The 16023-nt window shown below is 44.4% G+C and overlaps 1 protein-coding gene across 2 annotated transcripts in view; it reads left to right on the top strand.

Moving 5' to 3' along the window:
* Positions 1-4798: 4798 nt before the first annotated feature.
* Positions 4799-16023, top strand: part of CLK3 (CDC like kinase 3) — a 28551-nt gene continuing 17326 nt past the window's right edge. The window contains exons 1-4 of one of the 2 annotated variants that reach the window (XM_069981526.1): positions 4800-5083; positions 12391-12476; positions 13223-13362; positions 14190-14379. In XM_069981526.1, the coding sequence (XP_069837627.1) occupies positions 13223-13362; positions 14190-14379 (330 nt within the window). In that variant the 5' untranslated portion in view covers positions 4800-5083; positions 12391-12476. Of the gene's footprint in view, positions 5084-12390; positions 12477-13222; positions 13363-14189; positions 14380-16023 lie in introns of both variants that reach the window. The other variant, XM_069981517.1, reaches the window with a different exon arrangement.

The raw sequence follows: 16023 nt of genomic DNA, 5'->3' as shown, positions 1-16023 counted from the left end.
TTGTCCATATATTTATGCCTCACAGGGGGGTCATCTAATGGGGAATTCAGGATAGTGTAGATATCAGAAATCAATCCTCTTGTGGAAGTGCCCATACGAACTAGCTGTTCAAAGCTGGTCGGCTGAGATGCTGTAAGGCAGTGTTTCTCAACCTTTTCAAGCCAAGTACCCCCATGTGATAGGATGCTCCAGCCGAGTACCCCCCAAGCATGCGATCAATTATAAGTCTTGCCTTATTGAGGCTGAGATCACACTGCAGCCATAGGCTCTGTATAAAGTCTCTGTCAGCAGTTGATTCCCAGATCAGACCCCACATAACAATGTGACTGATCTGTACAATGCTGAGGTTGGTTTCTTATTCACAGGATTTTTTGGCAACTTTTTTACAGAAAATTTAAGATAGTGCAGACTACCCAGTGGTTTGCATAAATATAGGCATCAAAGTGAAACCACAAAATTGTGGTTTAAAAAAAATAAAATTGACTTTGAGCAACTGATCTCACACTGCCAGCACACAGAGAGGGATGCCCCGCATCACATCCAAGAGAGTCCAGCCTGGCCCAAAGTGGTTCTGGGTGTAAAAACTGGCATTAAAGTAACTGTTGTTTTTAATGGTTAAATGATTTTTGACATCCTTTACTTTATTACCAGTTTTTACACCCAGAACCACTTTGGGCCAGGCTGGACTCAGCGTGTGGGTGTGATAAGGGACATCCCTATCTGTACTAAAAATCCTGTGAATAAGAAACTGCTGAATAGGAAACCAACTGCAGCATCGTCTGATCTGTAGGACCCAGTAATGTCAGATAATGCCCCCTGTAGAAATAATAATGCCCTCTCTCCCAATAATAATGCTTTCTGTGGTCAGTAATAATGCCCACCCTGTAGCTAGATGCAATCTTTCCTAAAACCTGATATGCCAGTAGCTAGGTATTCCTACCACCACCAGATATGCCCCCTGCAGCCAGTTATGACCCATACAACCTAGTATGCCCACTTCACCCATACATGTCACCTGTAGCTAGATATTCTCCTTTCTGTTAAGTATGCAGGATATGTCCGCATGCAACCAGATACCTCCTCCATGTAGCCAGGTACGTCCTCATTTAGCCAGGTATGGTCCTCCTATGTAGCCACATACCTCCTGCCATGTTTGGTGTTCCCGTGCAGCCAGTTCCATCCTTTGTGCACTGGCTCAGTATAAGATGCTGGGTGACCCCCTTATACTCAGTATAAGATGCTGCTGGGTGACCCCCTTATACTCAGTATAAGATGCTGCTGGGTGACCCCCTTATACTCAGTATAAGATGCTGCTGGGTGACCCCCTTATACTCAGTATAAGATGCTGCTGGGTGACCCCCTTATACTCAGTATAAGATGCTGCTGGGTGACCCCCTTATACTCAGTATAAAATGCTGCTGGGTGACCCCCTTATACTCAGTATAAGATGCTGCTGGGTGACCCCCTTATACTCAGTATAAGATGCTGCTGGGTGACCCCCTTATACTCAGTATAAGATGCTGCTGGGTGACCCCCTTATACTCAGTATAAGATGCTGCTGGGTGACTCACTTATACTCAGTATAAGATGCTGCTGGGTGACCCCCTTATACTCAGTATAAGATGCTGCTGGGTGACCCCCTTATACTCAGTATAAGATGCTGCTGGGTGACCCCCTTATACTCAGTATAAGATGCTGCTGGGTGACCCCCTTATACTTAGTATAAGATGCTGCTGGGTGACCCCCTTATACTCAGTATAAGATGCTGCTGGGTGACCCCCTTATACTCAGTATAAGATGCTGCTGGGTGACCCCCTTATACTCAGTATAAGATGCTGCTGGGTGACCCCCTTATACTCAGTATAAGATGCTGCTGGGTGACCCCCCTTATACTCAGTATAAGATGCTGCTGGGTGACCCCCTTATACTCAGTATAAGATGCTGCTGGGTGACCCCCTTATACTGAGTATAAGATGCTGGGTGTCCCCAGTATACTGAGTATAAGATGCTGGGTGACCCCATTATACTGAGTATAAGATGCTGGGTGACCCCCATTATCCTGAGTATAGGATGCTGGGTGACCCCCATTATACTGAGTATAAGATGCTGGGTGACCCACATTATACTGAGTATAAGATGCTGGGTGACCCCATTATCCTGAGTATAAGATGCTGGGTGACCCCATTATACTGAGTATAAGATGCTGGGTGACCCCCATTATCCTGAGTATAAGATGCTGGGTGACCCCCATTATACTGAGTATAAGATGCTGGGTGACCCCCATTATACTGAGTATAAGATTCTGGGTGACCCCCATTATACTGAGTATAACATACTGTAAAGCTGGGTGACCCCCATCGTACTCACTTCAAAAGATGATGCTGGAAAGCTGGGAGACCTGTAACAGTAGTTAATATACACCTCCCGCGGGTGGCGGGGCTTATCAATAGGGGGCGGGGCTTGCCAGGAGATTCCGGGACCGACCAGGGGTAAAATCCTGTGTGCCCCTAGCCCTGGAACATCTCCCCCCTCCTACACACCCATTACCTCCATCTGTAGTGGGGTCCGTGCTCCCTGGCCTCCAGTAGCCCTGCTGGGGAGACACTTATCGGCTGGACCCCTCTGCAGCCTCAGTGCCTTCTTAGCTCCCTCACAGATAGGGCCAGCAGCAGCATGTGTACTGCGGGGACCGGGTCACACAGGAAGCAGCTCCTCCATCCACATCACCACTAGCTCCGCACTGCCACAGGGGACACAGAGGGACAGTTACATGTGAGCTCCTTCACTCTGCCGCTCCGCACCAGACCTCACAGTGTTTGAATCACCCAGCCCTCCCGCGTACCCCTTCAGCCTGCGCTGCGTACCCCTTGGGGTACGCGTACCGCAGGTTGAGAAACCCTGCTGTAAGGGACCCCAAATAGCATAACATGAAATGGTGTGATTGCAGGTAGGAGAAGCGTTCAGAAGTAGGGAGATCATTCCTGTCTACCAATTTTTTCAAAGGGAAACAAAGTTCGAGTAAGGGGATCTACCACGTCAGCGAACGGGAAAAGATTTTTAACAGACCATGTCCCAACCGTATGCGATTCAAGACCTGGGGAGAAATCTGGATAGAGCAGGAAGGAATTAAGATGGGCGAGTAAAGTTTAAATTTGGTTGCACAATCTGACCAAATAGAAAAGGTGAACTTCATAGGAACCAGCAAGGAAAGATGAGAGAGAGAAGGAGGAGAGGCATGCCAGAGGATGACGGAGATGGACAGCTTCCTGGCACATGCGCTGGGAAGAGGCCAGTATGCATATATGAATATGCATAGTGGGGTGAACTGGACGGGAGGGGGCAGGACAAAAGGGGGGAGGACTGGGCAGGACAAAGTGGTGCTCTGGGACAAAGGCAACACCCCAAATGCTCACATTTGTATTGGGGCAATTAGTGACTTTATGAAAAATGCAGAGGTGCAGAGGAGAGTTTATAACAATGAACTCCTAAGGTAAAGGGCTTCTGTGACATATCAGCAGGTTCCCTCAGTACAACCTGCTGATAGTGCCGCTTTAAATCCAGCGCAGTGCAGGCAGATCGCCATCAACTAGGCGTGGGGCTGAGACCCGGCCCTAACTAGTCACAGCTCTTCTCCTGTCAGTGCGCTCTGCCCTGGTGTTTACAGGTAAAGAGACTATTAGAAGCTTCTTTTCCTGTCAATCACCAGCACAGAGGGCGACAAAGGATACCAGGGAGGCGCCATATAAGCACAGGGTGAACCTTGCCCAATTGCGGGACATACTAAAAAGCATGAAGAAAAAGAATGAAGAAAAGGAATGAACATTGTTTCCTATAGGAAAATATCTAAAATATGGTTTTAATATTGGTTTAATTAGATAGACCCGGAATGAACAGGATTTTTCTGTAGTGCTCAGTGGACTGAGAGTATACACCATAAATACCGATGTGTTATACCTTACCTGTGCAAGGTACACCTGAAATGAAAGGGATATATAGATATTGAAATAGGGGCATATTCAATAGAAAAAGTGGTTTAGTTCTTTCCCTGTGCAAGATAGACCCGGAATAAACAGAAAAAAAACCATGAAGAAAAAGGATGAACATCATTTCCTATGGGGAAACATGTAAAATATGGTTTTAATTGGTTTTATTAGTGAGATAGATCCGGACTGAACAGGATTGTTTTGTAATGCTCAGTGGACTGTGAATGTGTGATACCCTACCTGTGCAAGGGTAGGTATCAGTGGTGTATACGCTCAGTCCACTGAGAACTACAGAAAAATCCTGCTCATTCCGGGTTTATCTAATTAAACCCTATTTTAGATGTTTCCCCATAGGAAATAATGTTGATTCTTTTTCTTCCTGCTTTCTATATATGTGCCACCTATTGCTCCATCATAATATAGAAATAAATTAACTATAGTTGCAGGGTTTAAAAACTGGTCTATGTCTCTCGAAGTAACAAGAAGAACACATGACACCCATGGGCAGGCTGCTCAGAGAACCAGTGGCTGCCATCCATACTGCAGCCGCCCATAGTAACTGAGGAGCCATTCCTGGTCACATCCGTCCTCATTCCCCGCCATTGCATTCGTAACATTTGAAATGAAATCCCGTTTCGAATGATGCCGGCTCCTGCCCCGTCCGCCTCCCGCCCTTCTCGCCATGTACGGGACAACTGACTCAGACACCACTTCCCGCCATCGGAACGGCTCACTGCTTGGCTGACAAACATATACCACGTGGACACGACTGTCAGCATCACGTGAACACTCGCGGCCAATTAACGCCAGACGTAGTGTGGGCGGGGTTATAGCTATCTGACGTCACGGGATCCCGTACTAGGTTCGGTGCTGGAGGTGGTGAACTAGGTAACGGACGCCGGTCTGCCAGTACCGAGTGGGTTCCTTCAGCCCGGTAACTGGTTCATGTGACCCGCGTCCTGCTTCGTGTATTCGGCGTCCTATCTCTGTGGAAACGGGAGGACGTGAGAAGTGTTTTTCGGCGCCGTGACCCGGTCGTCGCCTCATGTATAGGACGGGGCCCTGCGGGACTAATGCCGGTGCTGGAGAGGAAACTGCAGGTGAGCACGGTCTGCCCTCTGTGGCGGTTATACGCGGTGCCCTCACCGGGCTGGTAAACAACCACCGTCCCCTGGGAGTTACAGCCGCACATGGGGGACTAAGTAGGAGCCTCAAGCTTGATATCCGCAGGGTGTGAATAGAGCGCGGCAGTGTGGGCCGTAACGCTACAGGTGTCCTGACAGGAGGGCATGCCGTATATACACGGGTTACACTGTATACTGAGGGCTCCCCTGTACTGGCTGCACATGGGCTGTCCCCTCTGTAACCATCACAGCCAGGATTACCATTGTGGGGCCGCAGGCTGAAGTTGGTTTCTTATTCAGAGGATTTTTCTTTTTCCTGTTTTAGCTATTATTCTTACAGAAAATGTATAATATTCATACCCTACTGTAAGTTGAGGGGACCGGTGATAAATATGGTCAAAAGGAGCCCAAGGTTGGCATAAAAATGGGCATCAAAGTAAAAACACTAAATTCTGATTTAAAAATAAAATTGACTTTGGGCCACTGATCTCACTGTGATAACACACAGAGAGGGATGCCCCGCATCACATCCAAGAGAGTCCAGCCTGGCCCAAACTGGTTCTGGGTATAAAAACTGGCATCAAAGTGGGCACATAGGCATTTTTCATGATTTGAAGTAACAGGTGTTTTCAAAGGGTTAAATGAGTTCGGGTCACTGATCTTACACTGATAATATACAGAGAGGGATGCCCCGCATCACAGTGATAATACACAGGTAGGGATGGCCCGCATCACATTGATAACACAGAGAGTAGCTCCAGTGCTCCTAATGGTCTGTATGTACAATGGAGCAAATGTCGGAACTCTCCGCTGCCAAATCAGTGACATACAGTCTGTCTATGGGAGGGATCGCGCGCCTCCGTTCTCCTCTTCTCGAGTGGAGAGATGAGGAGAACGGAAGGTGCGCGATCCCTCCCATAGACAGACTGTATGTCACTGAGGCAGGCCGGATTCTGCAGCGGAGAGTTCCGATGCAGAATTCCACCGATTTTACTCTGTGAGCTGGCCTTAAAGGGGAACTACCTGGAGGTGAGCGAAATCTAACCAGCTGATATGTCCCTATTGCAGCAGAGACGCCATGGATGATGGGATGTCTATTATCTTCATCCTCAATGCCATTGTGGTGCAGTTTGTCGTTTGCCACACTGTACATAAAGACCATTAGGAGCGCTGGAGCTACTCTGTGTGTTATCAATGTGATGCGGGGCCCCTCTCTGTGTATTATCACTGTGAGATCAGTGGCCCAAACTCATTTAACCCTTTGAAAACAGCTGTTACTTATTCAAATCATGAAAAATGCCTATGTGCCCACTTTGATGCCAGTTTTTATACCCAGAACCAGTTTGGGCCAGGCTGGACTCTCTTGGATGTGATGCTGGGCATCCCTCTTTGTGTATTATCAGTGTGAGATCAGTGGCCCAAAGTCAATTTTATTTTTAAATCATAATTTAGTGTTTTTACTTTGATGCCCATTTTTATGCCAACCTTGGGGTCCTTTTGGCCATTTTTATCACCGGGCCCCTCACTTACGTTGGGGTATGAATATTATACATTTTCTGTAAGAATAATAGCTGAAACAGGAAAAAGAAAAATCCTCTGAATAAGAAACTGGCCAAATAAGAAACCAACTTCAGCCTCGTCAGAGCTTCTTCAGGCTCCATACACTCACACAGGATGTCCTGCAGATATCAGTGCAGCTAAATGATGCATGAAATCTGCTGCAGATCCTGCAGGTGTGAATGAGTCCTAAAGGTGGGTCACATGTACCGGATCACAGTGAAAACCGCAGCTATTCCTGGTACTGTCACTTTTATGGGTTTACATATAGCGGAATCTTTATTCCGCTGCAAGTATGAAAACATGTTTTGGGTGTGGGAGGAAACCCACGCAAACATGGAGAGAACATACAAACTCTTTGCAGATGTTGCCCTTGGTCCTTTGTACCCAGGACCCCAGCGCTGCAAGGCTACAGTGCTAACCACTGAGCCACCGTGCTGCCTTATTGCTGCTCTTGACGCCTTCACTGCACAGTAAATGGAACCAGCTGCTTCTGGTCTTCCATTGTGTAAGTTCTGTGTACAGCTGAGCAGCGGGTGCATGGCTCCTGCCTTACACAATTCTCAATATATTGCTGCTGCCATAGAAAATAAAGAGCCTATACTAGGGCTGGGTGAAATGGGCTAAAAAAAAAAAAAAAAAAAAATCTACATTTCATCTGAACAAAGTCACCTGAACTGGAGGCGAGAGACGTGTTCTCTGGAAGAAAGTGGCAATGTTCTTCTAATGCCGGATAACCCACTTTAAATCTCACACGGTAACATTGTCCCTACTGTGCCCCAATATAAGCAGTTATGGCCTATATGTGCCCCAAATAGTATTCAGGCCCCTCTGTGCCCTCATATAGTATAGATCATCTCTGTGCATCCATATAGTATTTAGACCCCTGTAGGTTAGATCCATGTAGGTACCCCCCTTCAGTTGTTAGCCTGCCTTGTAAGTATGGTCTCCCATATACCTATCCACCATGTAGGTAATGTAGTTAGAACAGTCACTGTATCTTTTGTGTGGCCATTTAAATATATTGCTATCAGTGGCACATCCCCTGTTTACACAGAGAGATGTGTGGCCAATAGCAATAGGTTTTTAGCCCTGCCCACAAGATGTGATCTGCCACCAAATGTTTTCCCGCTCCTCGCTGATCTCTGAATCTTTAAAATGCCAGTTGCCCTTTGAATGGGTTGCATAATATGGCTGATTTCTCCAAAATGGTTCTGTGCGTGTCTTTGGTTTGTTTATAGTTTATTAGCTCTGTTCAATTGAAGTTAATGGAGTTGAGTTGTAATACCACACACAACCTGGAGACAAGTGGTGCTGTTTTAAGGAAGCCATAATCCTGGGTAACCTCTTTAAGGGTATGTTCACAGCGCATTTGACACTGCGAGTTAGCAGTGAAATTCACTGCGGATCCAGTACTGTGAATTTGAATGGGTCCCATATACGCTGAAAACCCGCTGCGTGTATGGGACCTGGCCCCTTTAACCGGCTGAAAGCCTGCCTGCCCGCAGCCCTGGCCGCCCGCCAGAAAAACAAACAGCAATGCACCTGTATGTTGCCCTGTAGCTAAAAAGGGGGGGATGTTGCCTGGAAACATCCTCCTTCTATATTTGGTTCACAAATGAAAAAAACCCATCGACTTGGGCTAGGTTCACACTGCGTTTCTGCAATTTTTTTTTTTCTTCCGAAAAACGGATGCATTAGTGTGCATCTGTTTTGATCTGTTTTTCCATTGACTTCCATTGTAAAAAAAGGATCTTTTTTTTTTTAACGGACACAAAAGTAGTGTCAGCTACGTTTTTGTGTCCGTTAAAAAAACAGATCCGTTTTGATCCTTTTTTTTTTTTTTTTTTTTTTTTTTTTTACAATGGAAGTCAATGAAAAAACGGATGCACACAAAGTGAACCCAGCCTTATTGGCGAGTCAGTGCTGCAAATACAGTGGTATGAATTGCTCTCCCATCACAGATCTGCGACAAAAATGGAGGTGTGCATGGGCCCATAGAAATCAGTCAGAATCTGTACTGTCCTCCTCCCTCAAAATAAAATAAAGTGTACCTGCCATGACATATAAAGAATAACCCCCCTTCCCCCCAGCAAATGAATAGTTTACACCTTAGGGACCAAGCCAGGCTCATTTTTCAAAATCTGACCTGTCTCACTTTATGCGCTTATAGCTCAGTGATGCTTTAACATATGCTAGTGATTCTGAGATTTTTTCGTAACATATGGTACTTTATGTTAGTGGCAAAATTTGGTCACTGTCTTGTGTGTTTTTATGTGAAAAACATCAAAATATCATGAAAAATTTGCACTTTACGAACTTTGAAATTCTTTGCTTCTAAAAAAAAAGAAAGTCACATGACAAAAATTAGTTAGTAAGTCACATTATGAATATGTCCTCTTTATTCTGATTTAATTTAGTAAACATATTTCACTTTTTTAGGGTGTTATGGGGCTTAGAAATGTATCAGCAAATTATGAAATTTTCATAAAATTTCCAAAACTGACTTTTTTTTTTTTATATATATATTTTTTTTAGGCACCAGTTCTTTTTGTAGTTGATTTAGGAGGCTTGTATATTGTAAACCCCCATAAGTGACCCCATTTTGGAAACTAGACACCTTAAAGAATTAATCTAGGGGTATAATGAGCATTTTAACCCTACAGGGGCTGGAGGAAAGTATTCACAATTAGGCCGGAAAAAAATGGAAAATAGAAATTTTCCAATAATATATTTAAGATTAAAGTATCTCATTTTCATAAGCAACATGAGAGAAAACTCACCCCAAAATTTGTAACGCAGGTTCTCCTGAGTACAATGGTACCCCATATGTGGGCGTAAACCACTGTATGGGCACACAGCAGGGCTCAGAAGGGAAGGAGCGACAATTAGCATTTCCTGTTCAGATTTTGCTGAAGTTTCCGAGCACCAGGTGCGTTTGCAGCTCCCTTGTAGTGTCAGCAGAATAGAACCCCCGCAAAAGTCACACAATTTTGGAAAGTACACCCCTCAAAGAATACATCTTGGGGTGTGGTGACCATTTTGACCCCATAGGTATTAGAGGAAAGTATTCAAAAGAAGATGGTAAAAATGAAAAAATAGAATTTTTCCAATAATATGTTACTTTAGTTTGAAATTTCTCAATTTCACGAGGAACAGGGGAAAAAACTCACCCCAATATAATACAGGTTCTCCTGAGTAGAACGGTACCCCATATGTGGGCATAAACCACTGTGTGGGCACACAACAGGGCTCAGAAGGGAAGGAGTGTCATTTTAGTTACAGGCAATATGTGGGTGTTTACTGGCTATCTGGGGTGGTAATGGACAATCTCGGGGTGTTTACTGGCTATCTGAGGTTGCGAAAAGGAATCTGGTGTGGTTATGGGCAATCTGGTTACGAGCAGTCTGTGCCAATCTGGGGGTGTTTACTGGCTATCTGGGGGTGTTTACTGGCTATCTGGGGTGGCTTTTGACTTTGGTTACAGGGGTAAAAAAGTGTCGGCACTATTTGGAACAAGCGATCAGTGGTATATAGTATATACCGCTGATCGATTGTACTGGGACCACACCGGGTGGTCCCCGATCATTGCCCCATGCTCTCTGTGGAGAGAATGGAGCTTTGATCATTTTTAGGAATCCATCACTGTGAACAGAGTCTGTTAACAGTGATGGCGGCAGCCATCTTGGATCAGATGGCCGCCCAGTGAGGGGAGGGTCAGTGACCAGGTCACTAGGGTTAATTCTGGGGACAGGGGGGGGGGGACATGTTTTCATCTCCTCACTGTGGGTTCACTGTGAGAAGAGATGAAAGCGTTCAGCTGCGCTGGCAATGCCAGTTACCGGTGGCCGCCGTTATACTGCTATATGAGGGGACTGGCCGGGACTGGCCCCACATTCTACCCCAACCCCTCAGCTACCTCCGATAGCTGAGTGGAGGGGGCTGCGGGCAATACCGGCGCCGCTGCACTATTCTGCACCATCGCCATAAAGAGCTGATGGCAGCAGTATAGAGCCCATTAGTGATCGCCGTAAAAATCCGTATCGGCGGCCACTAATAACCTAATACATGTATTCTCTGGGTCGCTACGGTTACGGCGATACCATATTTTTGTAGGTTTTTTTTCTTTTAACAATTACCACTTTGGTGCAATAGAAACTATCTTCCTAGCAAAAACCCACAAAAACTGTCGCCACATTGCAAGATCCATAGCGTTCTTATCTTTTGTGAAACAAAGCTGGTTTTGTGCTTATTTTTTGCAGAAAGATCTGTAGTTTCTATTGATACCAAGCTTTATATGTATATGACTTTTTGATCTCTTTTATAACGTATTTTCTAAAGCAGATTGATAAAATACAGCTATTCTGGTACTGGTTTTTTTTGTTGTTGTTGTTGTGTGTTTTTTTTTTTTTTTTTTAATACAGCGTGTGTCGTGCGGTTTAATCATTGCTATAGTTTTATAGATTGGGTTGTTACGGACGTAACCATACCAAATATGTATAGGATTTGTGTTTTTGATCACTCTTATTGTGTATGGGGAATGTAATGCATTTTTATTATTGGGGGGGGCTGTGTTGTGTTTGAGGTATCTCCATGGTGACCCCGGGGGCCTTCATTAGGACCCCGGCTCACCATGGAGACCACCAGGACACCGGACGGCGCCGCGGGATATCGCGATCGTGCAAGTGACCCACGGCCACCCGTTAGATGCCGCTGACATGGTAGGGGGCAGTTACGGGGGGGGGGGGGGGGGGACAGCGGCACTGCTGCTGCCGCCGGGCGGTAGTTTATTACGATGCATCCGCCGTTAAAAGGCGTACGCATCGGAATGTAGCCCGTTGGTGGCCGCTGTGAATATACGTGCGGCGGTCACTAAGGGGTTAATAACTGCATTGTGTACTGTGTTTTGATTTACATTCTGCCGCTCCCCAGGCCAATTTAGTGCCTATTGTGCTGCTCATGCTTCTGTGTTTTGGTCTGAGCTGGTGGGCGGGGCCTTAGGTTAGTTTACTCAGTTGTAGCAGTATACAGGGGCGTGTACAGCCGCTGACCAATCAGACTTCTGGGCCAGTATGTGCACAGCAAAGGGGCATCTAACGTCACTTCCTACTTTTTTTTTTCTTTTTTTCTTTTGCTAAAGACCAAAGTGATGGAGCCTCAATGCAGTTTCCAGTAAGTGAGATGCCTTGTGGCCAATTTTGTAACAACCTGTTTCATGTAAAAAACAAAAATACATTACGTAAATTTCAAAGATGCATTATATCACCTCCCCTGCCTATTTACCATTTTTTTTTTTTTTTTTTTTATTGGTAATGACAGTGCTGACTTAATCCAGCTCTTTCTGCAGAAAACATGCTTTTAATATGGCCATGTTGTCAGAAAAATAAAAATGTTATGGATATCTAAATGTGCAGAAGAAAAACTGAAAGATTGTTGTATTCTTATGGGATCCATACAGACCCTCTGTATTTGAGCTCACACAACCAGCTGTAGGTGTGGAATCCCCTTTACATACATAAGCCTGTGCTATAATAGGATACTGTGTAGTTAGATGTTGCGGTCATATACAGCAGCTATGCTGGGCGGTGTAATACCCTCTTGTGGCCTCCATATAAGGACACACGGTCTCTTTCCTATGGTCAGTGTAGAATTGTATTAGATGGTGTCAGTACAGGCAGAAACTGCTCATTTACCAGGTCAGAAAACAAATCCTGTTCTCTTTTCAGTCTTCTGAATACCTCACGCGTGATTGTGGAAGAGTCAGAAGCATGGTTTTTAAAGCTGGACTGTCTTCATTCTGAGAAGGGCAACAGTAAGTTTTATCCCTTTGTGAGCATGTCTTATGTTTGCATATGTGGACAGTATAGTGAGTTCTTTCATGAAAGTAAAATATACATTGTCTTCTTAAAGGGAATGCATACATATTCTTAGTCACACATCTAACTGTATCTGTACAGGCTGTGTTGTTTTGTTGTCATGTGTTTGACTTGATTCACAGAGTGCAGTTTTGGTTACCAAAAACAGCGCTGCATACAGAATAGGTGTAATATGACTTATAGGGGTGGGTGTTTTCCCCACTTATTTGCCTACATATGATAGTGTAAACAGACCAGGCAGTGACCGAGTGGTAAGTAGTGGTTTCTCTCTGCCCCCCACCCCCCATCTTTGGGTAATTGGTGGTGTAGGAAGAAGCCACGGGGGGGGGGGGGGGGGGGGGGCTGCTCTGAGTAGACTCTGCAAACAGCATATTTATAAGTATGATTCCTCTAATGCACTGCAGTGATTTATTATATTTATAGCACAAAAGGAACTGAGCTGAATGATGCATATTTTGTAAGGAAAGATTCACACGTGCTTTGACATGTTATGGGTTAGTCCACAAACCCATAGGGTATATCTGTGTTATGAGTTAGAATGGCTACTCAAGCAGGCATTGTATTATATGGCTGTATATGGCCCCCTTGTAATAAGATGGAAAACAATGTTAGGTGGTTGTGCAATGAAGCCATCTTCTATGTCATATGTAATACTAAAGTTTGAGTTTTACAAAACTGCTAGATGCATCGAAGGAAGAGGCACTGGTCGCGTGAAGAGACCAGGGCATGGAAGCGAAAGAGACTTTCTCCAAGCTGGGAATGTAACGGACACCGCCGACTTTCACCTTATTGGAAATCTCCACCAAGATCTCGCTCCAGGAGGTATGCTAAATGTAAAGTAGTAAGTCCAACTGGGGGCACTGTAAGAGTAAAGAGTAAAGATCCCACTGTTCCGAACAAATTGCCAGTATAATGTGTATGGGGTCGTCCCAGACACATGTCAGTGAAGACGGGGGTCAAGTGTGATGGAATTTCATTGCCAGACCCCTTTGCTTTCAGAGGGGTGAACTGTCTAGCAGCAACTTGCCTCTCCTCCCCTATAAAGAAGACAGGAACGTTTAGCCGTAATAAGTGTTCGGGGATGGGAAAGCTAAATGTATACACTCTGGAAAAGATTTATCAAGTGTTCTTGAGGGCCTATTACAGGGTCGATATTGAGAAGGAAGCCAGCGTCGACCTGTCAGTGCTCCTTTCTTTGTTCCCCAATCACTGTCTGTGCTATTATACGCACAGACATGGAGCAGGGGGGCCGTGGGGAGCTGCAGGAGGGCTGCCCTGGACGATCTTTAGATCATCTGCGTGGGCCATAGAAGAGAGTGGTGGTCTGCTGCTGCCGCTTCTCCTGTTACACTGTACGACGGGCAGCAGAGCGTTGCTATTGTGATTGTAACTTTAGAACATGCTGAAAGACAAAGATTAGCCGACATCTTGCAAGTCGACTTTCAACATGAGCTATTACACAGAATTTTATGTAATCGGGCCCTTAGACTAGGAATGTTCTTTGTTGTCAATAGTAAAGGAATCGAGCATAATGTTGTTGTTGTTGTTGTTGTTGTTGTTCATGGAAAAAATATGACCTACTCCGAAAATAAGCCCTAGCTTTTTCAGAGAAAAAAAAAGATTCTTATAAACATTTTATTTTTATCTAGCTATAGAAGGAGACCATACTGGGAAACCTCGCACAAGGCATGGTCTAGGAATGGCCGTGGTACTCACAGTATTTCATTCCAAAGTGAGAGTTATTCTACAAAATCATCTGTTGCAGAGAAGTCTAGATCTAGAAGGCAGCATCATCATACATCTCGCAGGCATCGCTCCAGATCTAAAAGCTATTCTTCGGTGAGTATAGAGGACATGGGTGAGTGACCACCTAGTTTTCTCCTGTCTAGCGTGTATGAGAGAATTTTACTTTATTTGAACAGTTTAAAGCATGGGGCAACTTTTTATGTTCATTATAAGCTATGTAATGCTAGCAAGTTAGTCAGATGTTTTTTTTGTTCTTAACCACATGAAAAAAACACTAACAATTCAATTGAAGTATACTGTAACATTCATAAAGCTAGGCACTAATAAGAGACTTTTTGAATGATGGTATTTTGATTTTGGGGAGCTCTCTACATTGTTCTAAGCATACTAAAGTAACAGAAGCTCCCCTTTTTTCTTTAATAGTGCTTTTTAGAGTAGGAGTCAATTCTGCTAGCCACAGCAAAGAATTGGGAGTTCCCTCATCCAATCTTTAAAAATCTCTTCAAATAGTTCACTGGTAATCTGTCACCTGGTGTATATCTCCCTATTGCTGTTGTCCTATCCAATATCCTGTCATCCTCTCTACCTGTCTACCTCCCTTTCTGTAGAGTTAAGGGGAAACTATCACATCTACATAATGCTCTGAGCTGAAGGGTCAAGGAGGCTGTGTTGAATGTCTAGAAGGTATACTTCTTCCCTCCATGCCTTGAATGATTAAAATACAGAGACTGTTTTGCAGCACTAAACTGTGCATTTCAGTCAGTCAAAGTGGGGAGGGAGGAGGTGTGCATTTTGAGGCTCAACACGGCCTCTTTGACCTTTTTATCATGATCTAGACCTGACAGTTTTCCTTTTTCAAGTAGCAGATTTGTGACTGAAGACTGGAAATAGATGCAAGCCCTTGCACTATCAAAGGTCTGAGCAAGATAGTGACAAGGAAAAAAATTTCTGTGCATAACCCAGTGCGCATTCACACATTTCTTTTCTGTTCAGAAACCCTCTTTAATTTTCCTTTTTTATTTTCTTTTAATTTTATGAACATGGTCTGGTGGGTCCTGCACAGTCCCAAATTTATTAGACAAATACAACGAGCCTACTTTTCCCTGCTGGTTCACAGGGCAATCTCATCTAGTGTGTTTCCCATCTCCAATTAGTATCACTTGAACACCTGTGCATAATGCAGGAAATAGATAAAATGGCCAGTCACACAGGCACCATTAACATGGCATAATGTTATATTTTCGAGTCACTAAAAATCGCTTTTGTCATGTTCCATCGGGTCTCAGCAGTGATCAGGGGAGAGAGCGTGGTGGTGGCAGCAGCACAAACCACTCGCCGTGATTCAGGATATGGGGCGAATAAGGTGTTCCAAACAGACTAGACATGCAGCATCAAACTGTGCCACCAGATGTCACCCCTATCCTTAGAATAAACAACCCACATAAATATTGTATACACAGAGAAAGATGGGCATAGTTCATAATCCAAATTACTACTTTTTTTTTTTTATTTGCATGATTTGTAAAACATACATGATTAAAATAGTATACCATATAATACAAAAAATATGTATAAAAAAAATGACCAAGTATAAAATAATAAAATTGTGCACACTAGTAATTAGTAACTAGTAAATGTGTTGGAGATGTGGTCTAGGGTAACTCTTCTGTCTAAAGACCTGCCAGCAGTTCATTCTTTGGTTCAAATCCCCTTTGAAATTGAGTGGATGACAATCAT

Source organism: Dendropsophus ebraccatus, chromosome 1 (genome assembly GCF_027789765.1).
Source record: "Dendropsophus ebraccatus isolate aDenEbr1 chromosome 1, aDenEbr1.pat, whole genome shotgun sequence".
Classification (NCBI taxonomy): Eukaryota; Metazoa; Chordata; class Amphibia; order Anura; family Hylidae; genus Dendropsophus; species Dendropsophus ebraccatus.
The sequence above is the reverse complement of the archived record's forward strand: the minus strand, read 5'-3'. Positions and strand labels throughout refer to the sequence as shown.